The sequence below is a fragment of the Dromaius novaehollandiae genome, chromosome 1 (genome assembly GCF_036370855.1).
Source record: "Dromaius novaehollandiae isolate bDroNov1 chromosome 1, bDroNov1.hap1, whole genome shotgun sequence".
NCBI classification, from domain to species: domain Eukaryota; kingdom Metazoa; phylum Chordata; class Aves; order Casuariiformes; family Dromaiidae; genus Dromaius; species Dromaius novaehollandiae.
In genome coordinates this window covers 20,975,900-20,998,487 of record NC_088098.1, presented here as the reverse complement: position 1 = coordinate 20,998,487, position 22,588 = coordinate 20,975,900, and the positions used below count along the sequence as shown (strand labels likewise).

Below are 22,588 nucleotides of genomic sequence, written 5' to 3'. Positions count from 1 at the left end.
GGGCATAAATACTGAACTGATGAAGTCTGCTGATTTCACTGAATTATTTGATATAGTAAAGACAAGGGCTGACTGAAGAATTGCAGAAGCACCTTTTGGTCCAGCCTCTTGGGAGACAAAGCAACTGATAAGATTTAATGTAAATTGGCTTAAGCAGAGAATGGGGGAAAACCAACAGTAATTTTATGTACATAATAATGGACTCAGACCTGAGTGTTACCCTTCAGGAATAAAATTTTAAAAAGCAGCAACAGCTCTTTGAAAGTGTTGGTCAAAACAGAAAGCACCATTATGTCACTGAATGAATCTATGGTACACTTACATCTTGACTAGTATGCAGTTCTCCATCCCCCTATTCCTCAAAAATACTACAATAAAACTAAAAGAGATACAAAGAAGAGCAAACAAAGACAATTAAAACTAAAGTAGGGCTTCTGTATCACAGGATACTTAATAGGACTCTTTAACCTAGAAAAAATGACCACTGAGTGAGGATATGATGGAAATATAAAACCATGAATGGCACAGCAAAGGAGAGGAGGGAAAGACCAGTCATTGTATTTTCTAGTACTAGATGAAGGAGGTATCAAAACAACCCAGATGAAAGGTTTCGAACAAACATAAGGAGGAAATTCTTCACGCAGCATGTAGTTCAACTGTGAAACAGGTTCAAAAAGTGAGTGGACAGATTCATGGAAGAAAATTTATCAAGGGTTATTAAATGCAAAGACACTATCAATTACCTTTGTCTCATGATATCTTTGAGCTGCAATTCATTAGAAGCTGGATATTTATGTGTTTACCATGTTCTAGTATTCTTCCTCGAGCACCCACTAAAGGCCGCTGTTAAAAGCAGGAGCTTCAATCTGCATTTGGTTTGACCTAGTATGGCTGTCCTTCAGTTCTTATTATTGTATCTCTCTTAATATCATCATAATTGTTACTTACTTCCTTAAATTTACTATTCTCCTAGCCAAAGATATTTTACAAAAAGGCACCAAACTTCATATTTGATTCATACATAAATATGCTGATATATACTCTTACATTTATTTCGGGGTTTATCATGATAGATGCAGAGGCCTTGAATATTTTCTCCTGTGATTCTTTTTTCATGTAACATTTCAGGAAAAAACAAACACTTTTGTTCACCAGGCCCTGTCTGCCACAGATTGCTGGCAGAAGGGAATGTACATCTTTGTCTTATCCACCACTCTGCATTAGACTAGCTGAGTCATACAAATACACCGCCAGGAGTAAATTCTGTAAGACAGAAATATGTTTTCTACTGGACAAGTGAAACTTCTTAAACTACTTCAGCAAACTTCACAGGACTTATCTCTGAAGACTACCCAATAGTAGGTTTCCTGACTCCGTTTATAATGAAAAAGAGGAATCAAAGGAAAGTGCTGTGCTACTTGAGTTTTACTATAATTACAGATATCGTTAAGATAAAAAAAAAACAGGATACAGAAAATTACCTAAGTTATCAAAATGTGTGGTCTTAGATGGACAGACAAAATGAGTAGCCTAAATAGTGTGCAGTTCTAATGTGGAAACAGCAATATCATCATGTTTTTATCAGTAGAACATATTCCTGTTAAGCAACTTCCTATCAAAATCAGATTATACAATGCTCTTTAGCCAGCTGATTAAGAAATGAACATGGTTTACTACCAACATGATGATGTGATTGATGATTTTTCATATCATGTCTAGTCCTGGTGTGGCAAATTCAATTTTGCAAGTTATCATACAATATGTATGCATCTCTAATGTCTAGAATAGTAGATGGCCAGAACGATACCACATAGGACTAGCAAAAAGTTCTGACTTATAATAATAATTATGTTACTGCATAGTTAGCAACTAATTGGAGTACATTACCATACACTGCAGTTTTAAAGAAATGAGTCTTAGCTGGGGAAAGTGAAAGCTAATATTAAAGAACAGTAGTTTGTAGGATAGGTGACTGCTTGACAGAAAAAATCCCCAAATGCTAATCTTTGTGTTTTATTATTTAATTAAAATGTTCTTTGAATGTTTAAGGTAAATGAATTACCTATAAGATCTCTTTTTGTAATAACTGGAAATAGAATTCTTTTATTACATACACAACCATTGATCCCAAAAACTCAAACAGCTGCTAATGTAGCTGAACAAATCTAATATCTGCAAATGTCTCTGTGGTTTACAAGCCTATAACTCTTTAGCAAATAACACTTTCTTCTTGTAGTACACATGCTGCTACATGCACATATACATAGTAAATGAGATCTTCAGTTTAAGTCTGTGAATAAATTTGCATTGCTGAAGTTCAAAAGGAGGCTACTTGAGTGACATGGAACATCTATTATAGCTTAATGAATCACTTGTATAATAAAGAGTGTGAAGGTATAAAAAATTGTGATTATGCAACATCAAAGATTTTAATTTCCCCAGTGAGAAAATTCAGACCTGACCTTCAGTCTGTCCTGTATTCTGTGAATATTACTATAGAGTCTTTCATACCATGGTTAAGAAGGGATTTCTTTCACAAAGTGACTGAAGTGGAATGGAATTGATGTGAGAGCAACTGAGCAAATTTCTGAGGCCTCTGTTACACTGAAGATGAAACTGGATGATTAGAAAGAGCCTTTCTGGCACTAAAAGCTATGAATCTATGCATATAGATATTGTCAAAATTCTCCATATGTGCACCTAAATGAAAAAGAAATATTTAGTTTATACATCCCATTCCCTCTCGTCTATGTTATAGCACCTCACCCCCACAAAACTATGCTAGAAAAGTATTAAGATTGTCAAATCCAATACATCCAAACTAGGAAGTGGTGGAGTTAAGGTTATCACTTTCCCAAAAGAAACTTTTCAGTTTTGAAGAAACTGTAATCAGAAAAAGGTTTTCAGCTCCAAGACAGAGTGGGAGCAGAGGCAAGACCAGAAAGCAAATAAACTTCCTGTTACTGACATTTATTTGTTGAAAACCTTGGTTCAAATCTTTGCTCTGCCAGACACAGACCACAGACTTAGTTATATGTGATCCTTTATCTGAAGACCTCCTTAGTAGCTCTCCAGAGGACTTCAATCTATTCAGTATACCACTCCAAATTTTTAGATCCATCAGTCCCTGGACTCACTTCTAGTCTTTGGCTATAAGCTCTAAATTGCTGATAGAGTCCCAGTTACAAAGCAAAAGATGTAAAGTTTTAAATACTTTAATATCTCTCCTCTTAAGCATACAGGGGCCTACTTAAATAGGATGACTGTATCACCAGGAGCTTGCAGCAGTGATGTATACATTTCACACAGCTCCTGAATTATAAAATCAAACCAGCTTTGCAGTCATGGAAGCAGGAAGAAAATTTGCTCCAGACGCAACCTTGCATAGATTTTAAATCCAACGGAGAAAGGCCATATCAGAGAAGTATCAATATATCTGTCTGTGGATGCAACCACTGATCCTTACAGTATGTATGAATATTACTCCCATTCTTCCCTCAATGCAAGCCATTTACGTACTCTGAATTGTTGCTTTTGTTCCAGCATCAGTGTTAAAACACTTTCGGATGGCAACAAGATGAAGAGCTCTCCAGCATTAGTGACACAAGGAAGATTCTTAGAGCATAGATGCAAAGACAGGTGATATGTGGATATTTGTGTATTTAATTACACATACAGCTTGCTGTGTGGTGCTTAGAAATTTGCACTTCCTCATGTGCTCTGGCACTAACTATATTACTAATAGCTCTGGTCATCCAGCGCTCTCTACAGGACTGCATTTATGACTTCCCTGTGTGAACACTTCTTTTTTTCAACAGTTCAGTAAATTGTCACATCAGTATAAGCAGAGATGCTGTGCACAAAATCTATAAACCTCCTCAATAAGGAAGACAAGAACGGAAGTTGAAGTCGCTCGGTGGCTCAGGAGGACTCGGTCTTAATTTCTGTGCCTGCAGTTTATTTCAGATTACTGAAGTAGCACAACTTTTTCTCATGTAGATTAAAGCAATTCAGTTTGTAGGTACATGTTAACTATATTCAAATATGAAACTGTTAGCTGTCTGCATGGGTTAAGACAGCTTCACTTTGCATAAAAATAAAATGGGTTTTAAATTTTGAAAATTCAGAATAAACAATTGACTCCTATAACTACTTTTCTTACTGTGGCTTCAAAACAGTATTTCAGGTTGCCATTATGGGAGTTTATATTGTTTTTTACAAAATAAAATTTCAGCTCAGAAAAAAATTTGACAGTTAAGATTAATTCGGAGAACTTGATTTTCAGAAATAAAATAGCTACAAAAGATATTTCTGCAAACTCAATTGATTTACTTTAATCCATCTGCTTTAACCAAATAGTCTCAATAAATAAGTTAAATAGGAAAACTTACAATTCAGTTTTATTCAGCCAATTATTGTCTCTTTGCATCTTACATCATTTTTAATTTCAAATACTCCATATAAAGAAATAAAAGAGAAAAATGCTTGCCTGAACATTTTGAAATGGCTTCTTGTTACCATAGGGTTCACTGTAATATGTGAAATCATCTACGCTTAGCTGAAAAAGAAAGAGATTAGATTGGTGAGAAAGAACCACGCCATCTCATTTACATACAGATTTGCACTCAACATTGGTAAGATAAAAGGAAATAATGTTACATACCGTATCTTGAACAAGCAAGACTAGGTTTTTGGAATTCTGGGTAAAAACAGGTTGCAAGAGTACAGCCAGCTCCTGTGTTGAGACAATGTGTCCCTCATGCAAAGCAGTGTCTGGATTCCACTGTAATCTACAAAGAAAAATATTTTTCCTGTAAAATTTGCTGCCAATGATGATACTTCTTCTTTCATTCAACTACACAGAAGGAGACAGTGATATCATCTTTAGATTACGATCACGTTTACTGTTCAGTTTACTCTCATTCAAGAGGGGAAAGAATTTGTCCATTTATGTCCATAACAAATTAACTGTGTTACAACAGGAATGAAATTGGCCCAGTCCATGTTTATCTATTATTAGCTTTTCTTTTTTGTGTACAATAGCACAGCTGCATCTTTTCAAAAATTAACTACTAAATGGAATGAATAAGAATATGTTGAAAACCTTCAGAGAGTATTCCCAAAGGGAACCCCAACTCCTGAAAAAAGTTTCTAATGCTGTCAGATATCTTGGTGGCCAGGCAGCAATAGAATTCAAACTAGACCACAACCTGGCATGATATACATTCTTTTTCATAAACCTTTTCTTCAGTAAAAGTGTCTTTTCAATATTTTATAAAAAACATGTTCTGTCTTAAGGTTTTTAGTGTTGAATCAACCTTTCTGCAGAACCGGCACAGAAAAACAACCTTTTCAGAAGCACGAACTCTTCTGAACAGAATGGCAAAAGACTCCAAAAAAGCTTACAATTCTTTTGCCAACCTGTCACTGTGAGGAGTTGATAGAGAAGTAGACCATTTATTTAGTTTTATTACTAGAAAGAACAGTTATGGGCAAAACTAGATGTGGCATTATTCTTTTAAAATTTGATAAGGATTTTTGTAAAAGCAAGAGTAACTTATCATGCACCTTTAGTGGTATGTTACATGGGTCTATTTGGATGAAATTTATTACGAAAATTTTGGTCCTAAGTGTTATGTCTAAGATAATATTGTCATCCTGTAGAAAACCCAAAGCTCAAAGCCTAATCACCCATTTTCCACAAGCATACATTGGCCACTAAAGCCTGAGAAGTCAGGTATTCTAATCTATTTAAATGATTGCAATTACAAAGAACAGGACATACAAAATTACTGTTTGCTGTAGCACCAGCTACTATATGACTGCAATTTGGTGAAGCTGAGATACTGATTACATTCTTATACAGCAAATTGCAAGAACGACCCTTTTCAGATGCAGCTTCTATGAATAAAAATGGTCTTTGCAGTCTGCTAAGATGGAGGCAGAGCAAGGGTAATGAACAGGTAGGAAGTTTCAGTGATGTTTCTCAGACAAGCAAAACCTATATTTCACTTTGAGACTTCTCAGTAATTCCAATGAAGATTGTGTGGAGTGAACCAAAAGTTTCCAGCCACACCTGCAGCAGAGATAAAAGTGCAATCGTGCAATATTAGATACTTAACTCACTGTAGATTTTGGGTTAGAGAAAACAATATATGTGGGAGACTCTTCCAGGACAAGATGCTGCAAATGTTAAAATTAAATTCTGGTAAACCCTTAGCCTGTCACGTTTTCAAGCTTTAAAAGTAAACTCTGCTGTAGAGGAAGACAGTTCTTTTTCTTCTTCTTCTTTGACAGAAGTTAACATTTGACATTTTCTTACTTGTGCGCAGCATCGTCACTTCCTTGTTCATGTGTGCTTAGAAATCAACATTATATTTATGAAGCCCAATAACTTAGAAATTACTACAGACATTACTCAATTTTTGAGGAAAGACAAACCACATGATCTCAAAGATTTAAGTATTATCTTTAAAAATAAAAGATTTAAAAAACAAACGAAAAACCTCCCAAAGATTCAGAATGACTATTCAGGAACCAATTTTCATACTGACTCTACCAATTTGCTATGTTTGCATGGCCACATCAAAATGGCAATGATATTAAAGGAAAAGAAGATAGATTAAATTAAGAGATGTTAGAGAATGTATCATGTGAAGGGAAATGATAATGAATATTGTTTTATGTTTATCAGCACATCAGCTGATCGGTAAAATCTGTTTCATGTCAAATACTAGAAAGTGCAGATTTTGAGAGCTTTTTTTACAGCTGAAAATAAAAATTAACACATGAAACAGAACTAAGTTATTTAGAGCGGCACAATGGCAAAGGTTTTTGTCTTGAACTCAGAAATGTCACACATACAGATTTTAGAAATAAAATGATTCTATTTTAAAGCATAATTGCTCCCAAGTTATTGCCTGTTCCTTGAAGCAGCTCTTGCTGGTTTTCTAACCTGGCAAAGCACCCTTTGTGAAACTTTTTAGCTTCTGACTAGTTAACTTTGATAAGTCCAGCATTATCATTAGAAAAATGAATCTACATCAGTTAGTTCGTAATTCTGTGTGTGTCCTACTGTTTCATTTTATTGTGTGTATGTTCTGTTGGAATGGCTACGTTGTGCAGCTTGGTCTGTCTCAATAAACAAAACAAAATAACTGTAGATTGAAACCCTGTAAGGACCAATAGGAGACAGCAGAAGGACTCTCTCTGAACTCAGAGGTTAAAATTATTCAATATTTTAATGCAGTGTTTGCCTAATATCCATATTCACTGTATTATGGATACATTTATTTTGCTTCTGTTATTTAGTTTGCTGAGTACTGTATGTGCCAATATACTAGGCAACACCGTATGTTGAATGAGTTGGTAGTAAAAGCTGAATGTAATAAAATTCTGACCATGGTTCAGATGGGAAGTGTCAGTATGCTTTACTAGATATTTTACAGTGAATTGCAAAGTAAAACGATGATATGTGACTGCTACAGGCAGCACACCGTGGATAAGCTGAAGGTATGCTTGACTGAATGCAATGAACTGGTCCAATCCTTTGAACTCTTCACCTCGAGCAGGGAGCAAAGGATCAGTTAGGGGTGGCAGAGATCTTTCAAAATAGCAAGAGTAAGCCCTTGGCCAGGAAAGGTGAGTCAGGCATACGATGAAATAGGCAGTAGGCCAACACACGTGTTGATTGCATGATTTTTATGACCAAAGATACACAGCCTTGTGCAGTCATCTGTATGCCAAGCACGTTAGAATTAACCTCTCCACTATAGAACCATCATCTTCACCTGTGGGGGGCTCATATTGATGAGGATCTCTTCTAATGTATATGCTTTCCTTCTGCCTAAAAAGGAAGAAGCTTCAGGCTCAAATATGCACTTTTCCCTGCAGGAGGCAGATGTTGCAGCAAAGAAGAAAGTAAGGACAGCCAAGCTTGTTCTTGCTTCTTTCTTTCCCCTAACTGCTCTGGCATCACAACAAATGTAAGAATACAGATTATTGCAAAGTTGGGATAATAAAATACCTTCTCTGAACTGTTTATATATATATATATATATATATATATATATATATATAGGTATTTGGGCAGTTCTGTGAATTTGGTATTTGGACAGTTATTTTTGATGGAAGCAAAGATTTCAAGATTTCCTGTATCTGGACCTGTGGGAAGAACAGCCTGTTAGCTACGGACTTTTATATCTTTCAGCTTGTGATCTTACATACTTGTTTTGTAGCTGGCTTCTGGAATCTCTCCTACAAGTTATTTTTTTCAGTTGTCTCTTTCAGTCACCACATGAATACCGTGTAAGAAATAGTATTTCCTCCTGCACAGCAGAAGTAAATAGGGACCTTTAAATACACTTCCAGATGCTAAGTTCACGTCACCATTACTAGTAGCACCAGTAGAATGAAAACTGATGACTATATGACAAAAAATTTAAAAAGCTACTCAAGCACTAGAGCACAATATATCTCCATGGAAGTCCAGCAGAGTTATAGCTAAAATAATTCTCTGCTTTCGCTGTATCACTTCTACGTTCCATCTCTTCGTAGTGATTTTTTCAGGAAATTTCTTACAGCTTTAGGAAACACTGCAACTGGCTAGTTTAAAAAAAAAGGCACAATTTATTATCTCTCAACTATTATATGCCATACCCTAGTAATTAATCTGAGACAGGCAGACAGACTAGGTTGATGATTTTCAACTTTTGATCTATGTATTGCAAGTTTTACACTGGTGGACATACTCCCACAAAGTAAATAGAAATCTGTTGATAATTGCTGAGCTTATTTAGTCACCCTTCCTGAAACTCTTAATATTAATTTCCAGATTTCATAACCCTGGAGATCACACACTGCAAACCTTGTATCACTGTCAAAGCACCAATTGCAAAGCATGGAGTAAAGGGTTATGCAAACAGAAGTTACTGTTACTATTTTTTTATTTTATAAAATAATGTAATTCTACTTGCCAATTGCTTCACTGGCTTTCACCAGAACTAATTTCTCCCTCACAGAACTATTACTTTTAAAAATACAAAGGTCATGGTAGGAGGAACACTCCTTTCCAAAAAAAGTTCTAGTTATACAAACATGAAACTGGTTTTATCAGTCCACTGTCCTGATTTTCTTGCTCTGCTTTTGTATAAACCTGAACGATCTGCACTCGGGCAGAAAATTTGCATTTATGACTACCCTGGATTAACTGATAAGACTTTGCTTATGTTAACAACAGCTGTAATATTTATATAACCTAGGAACTAGGACAAAGGAAACAGGATCTTTTCTTAGACTCTTAGAATCACCTCTATTCTAAAAACAACTCTCTCCCACATTTATTTGCTTTTAAATACAGAGGTTTAGAAGTCTTTCAGTTTTCCAGCTTATTTAAAAGTGAACACATCAAGCATTTTGAATGTAGAAAAAGCCCTTGGTGTTGAAACATTTGTCTATTTCTTTCAGGGTGGAAAAAAACAAAAGGTCAGCTAATCTAACTTTGGTAAAATGGTAACATTTGCAGGTTCCCATATGTTGTGGCTCCCCATGGACCAGAGGTTCATTTTCTTAAAATGCTTAAGAGATGAGAAGACATATGTCAAAGGTGGTATTAATTACTGATAGGGAAGGAAAACAATTTCCAGAATACATTTGAAAGAAACACATTTAAAATCATGCACATCTGTTTTCAAATGCAGTTTCTCCATGGCCCTCAAGATTAAAGCATGACATATGAAAGATCATAAAAGTACCATGCTCCTCTAGATGGCCCTTCACATGGAGAAGGATTTACTGAAGAGCTTATTCAGTCTAACTCTTAGTGTTCATAAAATTTCTGAATCTTTCTATTTCTGTCTTAAAATTACTGCATTAAGAAGCAACTGCAAATACAAACAAGATCTCAAAAAGATCAAAAAGCATCAAGATTTAGCTCTCAGACTTCAATCTTAATAATATTCCTTAAAGACAATAGATTTACATGTGGATAAATTAGTTTAGTCTAATTTTTTTCCTAATGAGAGACGCATAATTCATAATAACTTGAACATGCTGAAAAATGGATTAAAAGTCTCAAGAAAGGCATCTAGCACTGAAAATTGACCTGAAAGGACAATTATCTCCCAAGAAACCACTGGTTTGATTCCTTTTTCACTTTACAGAAGAGCAGATCATAAGTAACATTCTGGGAATTAATGAAGCAGTAAAGGTACAGAAGAAGCAAGTCCCATGAATCCAGACCTGACAAAAGTTGATGATGACCAGAGGAGTTTGGAAGCAGAACTACTCCCTGTTCAAGAACACATAAGCAGCCATGTGAACAAGGGGACCTGCCAGGAATTTTCATCATTGCAGGTTCTTGAACAAATCTTGACAAAGATTTACCATGGTAAAAACTTGGACAAAACTGGCTACACAAAATCTGCAGAAATGGCTTTGTGAGCAAGCACTGCATCATCTGCCTATATGTTTACATATCCAGTATCCCACCTGGAGATTCTGCTTTACCCAAGCTGCTGTATTTCTGGAAATCCCAAATAATTATATAAAATCCTTACATTTTACCTGAATAGAACTTCTAGCTGGAAAAAGAGGTCTATGTTTGCTGAAACCAGCCTAGCTCTTTCAAGACAGGTTCAAAATCCTATTTCATAAGTACACTCTGGTTCTATGTATTCTGATTTTCAAGTATCTCTTTGGATCTGTCAAAACTCTGCAACCCCTCAATCATTTCTAACAACTGATGCTATTCACACAGCAATGTATTCTATTAAAAAATTCTCTACTTTAAAAAGAATATTAAAGTGAAAAATCAGAATTCTGGAGTTAGGAAATGCAAGGATTAAAGTTGCCCACACAGTTTGCAGTCAGTTCCAGTTTTTTTACCTTATGTTACAGTGTTTAAATTATGACATCACTAACAGTGGTGGAGTTCAAGGTTGCCTAAGGGTGAAAAAGTGTATCTACTTCAGGTTTGAGGAATATAAGTTTTATTTCCTTCTCACTGCCCAGCTTAGAACATCAAAATTACAAATAAAAATGGGTAAATTCAACAGTTAGGTTTTGTTGCCCAGAGATGAGAGACGAGCTTATCAATTTTTATTTACCACAACTGATTATATACAATATATTTTTACACACACACACACACACACACACACAGAGAGAGAGAGAGAGAGAGAGCAGTTTTATTCACAGATACTCTTTTATCAGATTTCTTACCTCCAAGTTGACCAAAGCAGCACAGGTACATGCTCCACTGACAGAGTCACATTGAACAGCACAACCATGGTGCACAACAGCTGGACTAATGCAGCAGAGCAGAATTGTGTCATGATTCCAGTCAAGTTAGTACATAACTGGCTAGCTGCAAAGAAAAGTCTGAGCGTATGTTGAAACAAGCTGCGTTTTCCAGCTTAACTAACGTGAACTGGATCCAGCCAGGCTGCTGGGCAAGGCTGCTCTATAACAACAGTGTGAATTTTCAAAACATGGAGTTCCTTAATTCAAAGCTTGGAGCTATAAATACTTTTAATAACTTTCAGTTTCATAGTTTAAGTGGCCCATAAAACTGCCTGCAGTATAAGTACAGATACTGCTCTGAAAAATAATATTCCAGCACGTGGGAGATTTGTGAAGCTCAAATACTTGTTCTGCTGTTTTCTAACACCGTGATAACGATAGAATTGCTCAACTTCAAAATAGAGTTTACAGAAAAGTTTTCTGATTTGTACAAAATATTTTCTGCATAACTTCCCCTGCTATATGTTATCATGTCCCTCAACTTAGCTCTTTTGCATGTATTGAGAGCTGATGTCACACATTTGGGTGTTCGCAGGTTTGAAATATACACTAAGTCCAACCACTGCAGCTTGCAGCAAGAAGGAAGAGAGTGAGAAAAAGATAAATTTGGAATGTATACACCAAACATGGAATTGTTCAACTATCTTTTGCATGGAGAGGGATTGACCCATAAATCAAAAATATCAAAAGTCAGGAGTAAATTATAATTGCTTCAGAACCTGACATAATTTCAGTACTTCACAAGTCTCATGCAAGATCAAAATAGTCATACAGAATTTCTTCACATCAGGAAATAAATTCCTCTGGTATATATGTTTTTATCCCTGTCAAGCACTGAGCTGCTTCTATATCATATGACTACACTGTGTCATGTTCAGCACGGGGCATGTAAGCCTCTCTATATTCAGAACAAGATATAAGATCAATAGACAAAAGAAATTGTTAACTATGTTATAACTAGTTGTGATACATGAAAAATAAGGAAGCACAATAAACACTGTAAGAGAAGATGTAAAGGAAAAGCAGGATGTATATTCATTTCTGAATCTGAGCACTAGTAACTTGATTCATGAAGTTCATTTGTCTTAATTCACAGTACATTATTACACCTCTGTTGTCTAATATAAGACAATTATTTCATCATTCCAGTTTGAAATCAGTTTTTTTGAGCCTTGGTAAAAAACATAAATTTGAGGAAAGTAATAAAGCCAACCCCCTACATGAGCCTTTTCTTCTTGCTGTTACCACTAGGTAACACTAAAGTTAGCACTTTAATTGAACTTTCCCTATCCTTCTCAGTGATATTTTATAAATGTTCCATCTCCCTTTTCTCAAGTGACTGTGTTTGTTTAAGGGAACATGCAGGTTAAACTACAATCCAGAACATAAGGGACAAAGGGTAGAACTAGAAAGCTCTAAGGAGAATTTAGTATAAATTGGAACAAATTGGTCAGTGCAAGCAAAGTACTTCATTAGTTCTAGAAATGGACTGACTTCTCCATTCTCATATTTCAGAAAATGAGGGATTCGGTTTCTCACATAACCATCTAGAATACTCTTGACAGTTTTTGTGTACAACTTCTGTCCACGAAGTGTACTGTAACTCTTCCTGTCTACTGTTTACAATCACTCTCCATAAAAAACAAGAAGAATTGAAGGTCAGCATTAAATAAACCAAGAAGGCACAATGTGATTGTCCATAGAATACTAAAGGAATCATCAGAATTTTCAGCAGAACTTTCAATTTTGCAGTATGTGTTGGATCTGCATTGCAGTTGCCAGACTAAAGAAATAGTACATTACTACTACACTGCCTCATATTCCACTAAACCCACGCCTTCTTAGGCTGTGACTCTGTAGACACTTTAGCTGGCGCGATGCAAAGATTCTTGCTTTGCAGGCAGAATATGAAAGAAGCATACCTTACTGTTCTAATATGATCCAACCTAGAGTAGGGTCTAGTGGGTCTGCTCCACTAGTTAGTTAAATATGACCAACACTGGCAGGACACAACCATTGCTTGAACATGAAGATTTTTTTTAAATCCAGCACTAATTCAAAAATGCTGAAAATCAGACTACTGTAAAATCGTTACAAAACCACAATGAAGAAAAACTATACCACCACTAAATATCTGCTTAGTTCAAATAATTTTATTAAGTGAAGCTATAATATTGACATACCCCATATTCACTTTCTATTCCTACCCATTTCTCTGACTTTATACATGCTTTCTTTACAATCCTATGCACAGCACATATTCCACATAATTCTCATCCTGTCAAAGTTGAAATATGGGACTCACAAGAAATAACAGGGAGGAAGTATTGAAATGATGGAGGCTCAAATTCTTTCACTTACAAATCCTTTTCTTTAAAAACGGAAACAAATCCTCTCAGCTTCATAATTCTTCATTTCTGATTTAAAAAATTCTGAATTTTAAAAAAGTGTGAATGTCAGATTTGTGTGGGAGGAAGATAAATTTAGGACGCTAAACCATGCTAAAAGGGACAACTCTTGTAACAAGGACAATTTACAGTGTGAGATAAGCAAAAAGAATCATCTACAGACAAGTGAAAAAAATAAGTGACATCAATTTTGCATGCAAATATGATCCTGGTGCCATAGGTTTAGGAGCGAACACAGTACTACCACAGTATATTAAAGAATCCCCCAGCTAAGGTAATAGACTTACTCAAATTTAGGTTCTTTTAGAAAAAAACACACAAACAAAGAAAAATAATTAAATGAATCCAGGACTCAGAGGATATTTTTTATCTCAGCTATTACTAGTATTATTTCCTTTTGAAAAAGTATTTTCCAAGTGCCAAATATTGGTTGGCAGTTACTTTGCTCCTCTCACATTAGTTAATCTGTAATCCTCCTTTATCACTATTTACAATCACCTTTTGATATAAGAATGGAATTAATGCTTTGCTAATTGGGACATCTTTTGGGGAGATCACTTTTTGGAGGTGCAGAGTGATTGCTCTGAGTTTCTCTTCCTTTGAGAGTTAATAGGGGAATTTACAACCCAGAAAAAGTACAGAGGGTTCTCTTGGGAGAGGGGAGGCAAAATGCATGATCATCTTTGCCAAATTAACATATTATCCACTTGCGCTTGTGGAATAAAGGCTGGAGCTTTTCCCTCTGGAAAAGGCTTAACAGTGGTGTTGGAGGTGGGCAGAAAACAAATTTTGCTTCCTGCTTGAAGAGTCCTGCTCACGAAAGAATCCTGTGCGGTAAGCTGCAGGTGATAACTGGCCATGCGTCTCTGCTAGTGTCCCGATCCAATATCGGGGGGGGGGGGCCGTTACGATTCCAAGGACGAGATTAAGACGCTAAAACCGGTCAAATATCGTACAACCTTTTAACTTTATTTTCCACGGAGTGGGGAGAAAAGGTGGGAAAGGCAAAGGGGAGGAGAGAGAGAAAGAGAGAGAGAGAAAAGGGGGAGAGAGAAAGAGATATCACCACCCGTGGATCCAGCGGGGTCCCGTTGGTCCTCTTCACCCTGGGTGTAAATTTTAGCGATGCGCGTGCAGTAATTACAACTCGAGCAGGGTCCGACCCTAGGTTCCCGCTGAAAAGTTCAGAGCCAAATCAAGGCAAATTAAATAAATAAATTGTAATGACACGCATGCAGTAGTTACAGCTCAAGTTGGGTGCCTCCGAAGAGGGACCCCGAACAAAGAAATCCCTGGGCAATTATAGCTTTTTCAAATTAAGTTTCCCACCCCTCACGCGGTAGTTCAGACCAATAATAATTTTTGGGTCTGGGGTCTCCTGCTCCCTATTGGGTCTCATCGTTGTTCCCAGGCAGGCTGCTTTTCTGCCTTATCTTTACTGTTGCGGTTTCTGCTGACAAATGTGTTTTGATTCCTCGGGTTCTGCCCTTCTTTCTCAGGGCCCTGACAAACAGGTGTTGTTCCAGCAATTAGCACTGCCCCAGCAGTGACAGTAGGTGTTATCTTCCAAGGTCCTGACAAAGAGGATATAATCCAGACCCCCCCTAATTAACACTGTTTCAGCCGTGAGGGGAGGCTTTGTTTCCCAGGGTCCTGGCGCCCAAGCAGGCCTTATTTCAAAGCCTTGACATCGTCCCTCCCGGAGTGTGACGCATAGGAATGCAAACTGCTTGTAACTCCCTTATCTTTCCCGCCTGCACCAGCTCTGGGGCCCTTTCTCACTGAACTAGGGAGTGCGGCCTAAGGCTTCAGCAAATTTAGCTACTCATGCTAAGCAAGTTTTATAAAAGTTGTGCTAAGCGGCAGTAATTTGCAGTCCAGGTCCCAAAGTCTCTGCCCGATCATGGTCTGGTTCAGCGCAGGCTCGGTGTGTCTCGGGTGGTCGCAGGGAGACCATTTCAGGGGTCGCAGCAGCTCAGTCCTGTTTCTGCCGGGAACAGATGGCTTGTTCGGGGTTATGGTTTGCTTGCACCTTATGTACCAAGGAATGTTTAAGGCAAAAGTTCACTCATCTGTCCGCCACAGCTAGTGCAAAAGAAGTGAAAGCCATGCAGACTCTGACACCCTTTCTTATTAGACAGTATCTATGGGTTGGAAGTATTTCTGGAGTGTGGATTCCTCATGGACTTAACATTTAAGCTAGGATTTAAGAGACTTCATAAGCCTATCACTTTAGCCACTTCTCTGAAGTAAGAAGAAAAGGTCAAAATTTCAACTTATATTTTGTTCTTCTCCAAAGAGGCATAACAGTTTCAATCATTTGATCTCATCATCCAGGAAAGATCTAGACTCCAAAGCACAGGTTTTGTTTCCAATAGATTCCACAACCTTCTTGCGAATAGCACTGAAATCCAAGCAAAGATAATTAGCTGTGCATTTAAAGAATTCACCCAGTTCTCAAAGAAGCAAGAAGATCTGATCCTCTATCTGAACATTTTCTTTTCCTAATAATATGCAATAACAATTGAAATTAAATCTGCCGAGGCTTCAAAGACAATAGTGTAGAAGCAAGAAAACTGTTTTACTCTCTATAGTATCATGGTGCAAGACATTGAGAACATTATAAGATAGTCAGATAACATCATACTATAGACTACTGAAGCTAATCCTCCTTTTTCCCGTTGTAGTCACAGAGCTTACGCACAAAAAAAAATCTTTTTTGAATTACAAAATCCACAAAAAGGTACTGGATGTGTCACAGATCTTACTCTGTCAGCTAAAAATATTCCAAATTATTTAGGTCCTTGAAAAATACCTTGAAAAATACTCTATCACCTGTGAAGATCATATACCACTACTACTATAGCTAATTTTGGGGAACATTTAGAACCCGTAAGACTTGGAAACATTGAGGATAATGGTTATTTAAGGTCATGTTTCTACTGATTTTTTTTTGAGTATATATTTTTCCTACATATTAATTGAAAGTCAGGCTCCTTTCTTACAAGTCTTAAAGTTATCAAAGAAAAGCCGCTGTTTGCAAGAGATGACCTGACCTTGAAGAGTTGTATTATGGTGTTCACTGATTCTGGTATTAAGCCTTATCCAAAGAGATACGACATCATATGTAGGATGAGGTCCTGCAGCTTATAAACTGAAAATCTGTATTTCAAACCAGGCAATCACTTGAAGCTTGCTACAAAAATAAAGAATATTCCTTTTATATTTCCTCTCTTGACATCTCAAATCATTTAAGTCAAAGAATTCCAGCAGTGTTGCTAGGAATACTGTACTACTTTGCCTGCATAAACATTGACTTATGGCTAATTAACTATCATTATATACTTACAAAAGAAGAAAGCCAAGTGTTGAAAGAGAGACTTTCTCAAGGTCACAGTTAGCCTGTGAGAGATGAGATTGAAGTTCAGGGGGAGTGTAACTCCTTTCTTAATATTATATCCTTTTAATACTTTGGCTCCCACTTCCCTAAGTCTCTCTTACTCAGCTCAATATTTTGACACAGTGCCCTATATCCTTCTTCTAAATTCACCTCTGCTTTCACTCTCCTTTGCCTCCATGTTCCCATTTCTAAAACCATCGTATTCTGTTTCCTCATAATTCTGTTCACCTCTTTGGAGAAGTTGATATTGAAAAATAATTTTGCAAACAAGGAAACAAGTTATGTTAGTTTCAAAACATGTACTAGTTTTACAGGTAAAAAAATCCCAACAACTGAAAATTATTGTCCCTTTCCTCTTTTTTATGCTACCCCTCAATTCCATCTCACTCCAGACTAATTCATTTCCTTGGGACTGGGAGTCCTCTTTATTTCGTAACTTATTTTCACATTTTTAAGGCTGCTTAACTAATGAGCTGTTTTCAGTACTTCACATTGCATAAGTGGTAACTCAAGATGGTGACGCTGAGAAGAGTGAACTGCACTCATCCTGTTTGGAGAAAGGTGGCTAGCTGCACAACAACTGAACTCCACCCCTAAGGTGGGGTAGCTGTTGGTTCAATGACTGATAAGCACCTAGAAAACAGAAAGTGCTCAGGAAGTTTAGAACTCAACAGGGAAAATGTCAGCCCTCTACTCTCAAACTAATATTTTAATTTCTATTACTAGTACTGGCAAGAGTAGGAGTAATTTCACAAACCTGGTGCTCACACCAATGCACAAAGCTTGAATAAGATAGATTTGCTTTTAAGATTTCACTGAGCCACATATCAGGTAACTAGGATATCAAGGTATGTGGAGCTGATCTACAAAGATCTTTGAAATAAAAATGTGTGACACAGTAGAACAGAAAAAACTATGAAGTGCCTTTCAAAAACATCTGTGCTACCAACTGGAATAGAGTAAGTCTATGAATTTGATAGTTTGAAAGCCATGCTATTCACTGAGATGATATGTTTGCATACGTTTGTTACTGGTCTGCAAATACAGCACAATTCTCATTCACATGGATAAAATTTTTATTGTGAATAACCGCTAAAAGCAGTCAGGTTTCAAATAAAGCAGCAGTTTTGGATATTAAGCTAGACCTAAGTTACATGCATTTTGTGTAATATGGATATTTTTAAGCATATATGTGTATCATACAAATACACATTGCTTTAGAAGATACTTCTAGAAATATAACGTTTAATCTGGTTCTGACCTTCTCAGTCAGCTTTTCCAGTATTTGCCATTATGATATAGAGAACTCTTTCATTCTTCATACTTGTTCAGTACCTTTTTCATATCATTTATAAGCTACATAAACAGTTAAAGCAACACAGTAACAACTATTAGACAAAAGTTTTAATTAAAATCCTTTACACTGTACAACTATAAATATTAGGGGCAAATAATAATGAAAATAATATATATATTTTTAAATTCAGTAACAATATAGAAAAAGCTGCAAGATGATCAAAGTAGCAATTAAAGAAAACTAACATGAAGAACTGTATACTAATTTCAATCATGCTGGATAAAAAAAAAAATCTTACCGTATTTTTGAATTATGATGGCTATACATGGCTTTGACCTAACAAAAGGATTCAATTAGATACCCAAAATATAATTCTTTTTCCATTTTTCCATCAATTCTCTTTTGAAGTATCATGTTCTTCAAATCATTCAATTCCTGTTCTTTCAAAAGCCATTTCTGGACACCAATTTGAAAGAAGACATAAGTTTTGACTTAATACACAGGCAGTCACATATCATCTTCCCTTGAAGGTTCAAAATCACCAGTCATGTCCCAGATAATAGTCAAGTATTTAATGCATTTTAAGTGCAATACAAATTTTTAAGTATTTATACAGAGAGATATCTTCGCATAATTAAACAGCACTATCAAGACTGCCTTCTGGACTTCTGCATAAACCACAAATATTTTGCGGGTAACCTATTCTCTTGCAGGCCAAAACACTTTTCTTGCAAATACTGAATAGAATCTAGAATACAGAACTTGTCATGCAGGAGTCTAGAATACCATGTTCAGTTTTGGGTCCCACAAAACAAGAAGGATTTTGATTAACCCCAGTTAAGCATAGGGCCGTCAAGATGCTCAGGGGTCTGGAGCACTTGACATTTGAAGGGAAGCTGAAGAAAGAAGACTTGTTTAGCCTTGAAAAAAGAAGGCTGAGAAGCTGATAGCAGCCTTCCAGCACATTAGGAAATTATTGAGAAGATGGAGCCAGGCTATTTTCAGTGGTGCATGGTAAGAGGATGCGAGACAACAGACTACAGCGAAAGAAAGGAGCTTCCCACTAGACAGAATAAAAAACATTTTCAAGATGAAGACAGTCAAGCACTGGAACAAGTTGCTCCAAGAGGTTATGCAGTCTCTATCCTTGAAGGTTTTCAAGACGTGAATGAAAAAAACCCTGAGAAATCTGGTTTGAGCTCATAGTTTATCATGCTTTGAGCTGGTGTTTGGACTCCTGTGGTCCCTTTTGATCTGAACTGCTCTATGATTCTATGAATTCCAAAATTCTCCAACTGTGCATGCCACTGAAATCTATGGACTAGAGGCCTCTCGCATTTGCTTCAACTAGATCCTTACTGTTTATTAAAATCATCCCTCAGGGGTTGTAATGTACATTTCTTTTAAACAGCCATTTGAGAGGGGAAAAAAAAAAAAGAGGACAAGTGTAAAGACGTAGGCTATTACCTACATGATTGATGCTTTCCTGTTTGTCCTTCAGCCCATACTTTTCTTCAGAAATCTTTTTATTACTTTGGCAGAAGCCCAATCTTAGCAGTCACTCCTACCTTAAGGCTCAAATCCTGAGAAACACATAAAGTCAACTGGATTGCTCATGTGCTTGAAGTTCTGTGTGTATTGAACTAAAATCCAGGAGCTGAATACCATTAAAGACAACAAAAAGTCTTCAACTGAAATTAGCATGCATCGTTCAATACCAGGTCTATGGTGCATATGCTGTTGAGGAATCCAATACAGTTCGTGGCTGTTTGCTGCTAAATATATGTTTCTTTCTGTTTTTAAAGGCCACTCCTTTTTCCTAGACAGTTATATTTCTCAGAGCAAAACATTTTGCCCTGGGTCAAAGAAGTGTCTAGAGTGGAAGTTTCAAGCAGTCGTCAAAAGTTTGCAGCTTTCCGTAGGACTTTACTGAATGTATATCATATAATACCTTTCTCTGTAACTACAACCAAACATAAACATAACCAAATATGTTTAAAGAGATAACTGACTTCTGTTGTAATGACACAAGCTCTTCAAGACACAAGCTCTTCAAGAAATTAACAAGTTCCAAACAGTCTGTTTTGTGTATTTCAAATAATGACCCTGATTTAAAATAATTTCAAGGTCTTAGATATAATAATTACATGCTGGCAGTTCCATTATGACCAACAGAATCGGCCAAAAAGGTAAAGTTATTCTTTTGTACAAATGTTTGCAAGGCAAGGCACCTATATTTGGAAGGGTGTATCAATTCTGTCCTGTAGGAATTTAGGGTTTTTGGCTTATAAGCTTAAAAACAGCAAAATGATCTAGAATTATATTGTATGACTTTTCTAATGAAAAAAAAAAAGGAAAAGTGACACAGAATTAGCTACTTTCCCTTAGCAGAAGTATTTATACTGCAGACAAAATGGTCCAAGCAACACAGGCACGCACAGAAAGATAGTCACTGCTCTAAAAATTACTTGCAATTTAAAAAGCTCATCAACAATATTTTACTTTTTAAATAAGGAGGTTATAAAACATGACATATAGTTATATTGACTGGTCAGGATCAAACTATTTTATCCTCAGAAGTTTATTTTTATCTATGTAAATTATTCAGGTATTGGTGAAAAAGGACATTTCTTTAAAACCATTAGGGAAGTCATAATGCAGTTAACTTATCCTATGAGTTATGCTTTTGTACCAGTAGGAATAGGCTTAGCTATTAAAAATTCATTTGTTAATACAGTCTGATCGCCACTCCTATGCAAAAAGGATGCCATCGCTGGAATCTGAGCAAAGTATTTTTTTGCACGGATATGCTTATGGTTTATTCTGTGAATAAATGCCGCTTCGTAAGCCTGAAAGGAAAGAAAATGCAAATTGCATTAAATACAATTACAATAGCTAGCAAGCTATATGTTGCTTTATACTTTAGATAGTATAGTGACCATTTAATGATTATGCCATATAATTTATTCATAAAAAATACATAAGAAAATAAGATATTTAGTTCTACACTGCTACCTTATGGCCCAATACTAGAAACTACTGACCACTCCTTGTGAAATATTAACCATCTTTAAAAAACAAAAAAAGAGCATTTTTTACCCATTCAAGATAAGATTCATTTACACCTCTTCATAGAAGATCATTTTTACTTACCTCTGAAAATTAAAAAGACAATGCTTAAATGACAGCATTTGTAAGGTGATGAATACAGGAAATTTCCTTGATAATAATCGAGTGATTATTTATAAATAATCACAGCAGCAAGCATTTTCCAGCATTTCAGTTAGCCTACGCTTTCTGCAGTGATGTAACTTCCTAAATTTTCAATTATTATTAGTAACTCAGACTACCTTATAAACAATTATTTAGTTGAAAAAATCCTTTGCTATCTCTATTGTCATCATTATTAGTAAGAACCACTATTAAAGCAGTAAAGAGGCCATTTTTTTTTAATTTCAAAGAATGAAAGGCAATGATCCAACTTATGACATTGCATTTTAATTTTGTCTCATTTTTGCTTATTTGATATTCATTTCCTGAAAACAAGCTTTGGCCATTACCAGTGAAGGAAGGAGACTCCTTACTATAGGTGGCCTGTTTTTTTTTAGAAAAAAATAAGTGAAAATAACTTAGGGCTTTCAAGTAGGCTTGCATAGCTTATCTGTTGCTTTTCTGGCCTTTCATCTCCACTGAAACATGCTAAAAGTACTGAAGCAGGACATGCATTGCTATTAACCTTCAAATCCTCTCCACCAAACATAAAGAAGCGGCTGTAAAAAGCCAAATACTTCTGAAATCGTAATTTCAAATTTTGAAGGAAAATATTAGGAATAGGAAAATTAATTGTTCTTTTGGAGACTGTGTATAATGAGATACAGTGGGTATAATCAGCTTAAAATGTTTTAAATAAAAGCATAAATACATAATATATTAGCATATGAGATTCAAGATTTAGTTTACTTGTATTCATAGATGAAGTTTGTTCACTTTTTGCTTTACATTGTACTTGGATAATGTGAAAGAACTGAAAAAATTCACACTTTTCCTTAGGTAGTTTAAGTTTCATTATTTGGGAAGAATCCAATGATGGAAAAAGTTTAAAGCTAATCAGAAAATATTTCTATTTCAGTTAAATAAAAGTGATGAAAAAATTTTACTAGAAGTTATCATTCATATTAAAAA

General features: G+C 36.0%; 2 protein-coding genes across 7 annotated transcripts in view; both read right to left on the bottom strand.

Annotated features, from left to right (window-relative positions):
• LOC112990943 (V-type proton ATPase subunit S1) overlaps window positions 1-11,455 on the bottom strand; it is a 53,372-nt gene extending 41,917 nt beyond the window's left edge. The window contains exons 1-3 of the mRNA XM_026113049.2: window positions 11,221-11,455; window positions 4,664-4,790; window positions 4,490-4,558 (exon numbers count right to left, since the gene is read on the bottom strand). Coding sequence (XP_025968834.1) covers window positions 4,490-4,558; window positions 4,664-4,790; window positions 11,221-11,333 — 309 coding nt within the window. The 5' untranslated portion in view covers window positions 11,334-11,455. The remainder of the gene's footprint in view (window positions 1-4,489; window positions 4,559-4,663; window positions 4,791-11,220) is intronic.
• Window positions 11,456-13,434: 1,979 nt separating this feature from the next.
• The window catches only part of IQUB (IQ motif and ubiquitin domain containing), a 32,309-nt gene continuing 23,155 nt past the window's right edge, over window positions 13,435-22,588 (bottom strand). For 5 of the 6 annotated variants that reach the window (XM_026113059.2, XM_026113060.2, XM_026113058.2 and 2 more), the window contains one exon: window positions 17,700-21,255. In XM_026113059.2, the coding sequence (XP_025968844.2) occupies window positions 21,085-21,255 (171 nt within the window). In that variant the 3' untranslated portion in view covers window positions 17,700-21,084. Of the gene's footprint in view, window positions 16,114-17,699; window positions 21,256-22,588 lie in introns of those variants that run through there. The other variant, XR_010387743.1, reaches the window with a different exon arrangement.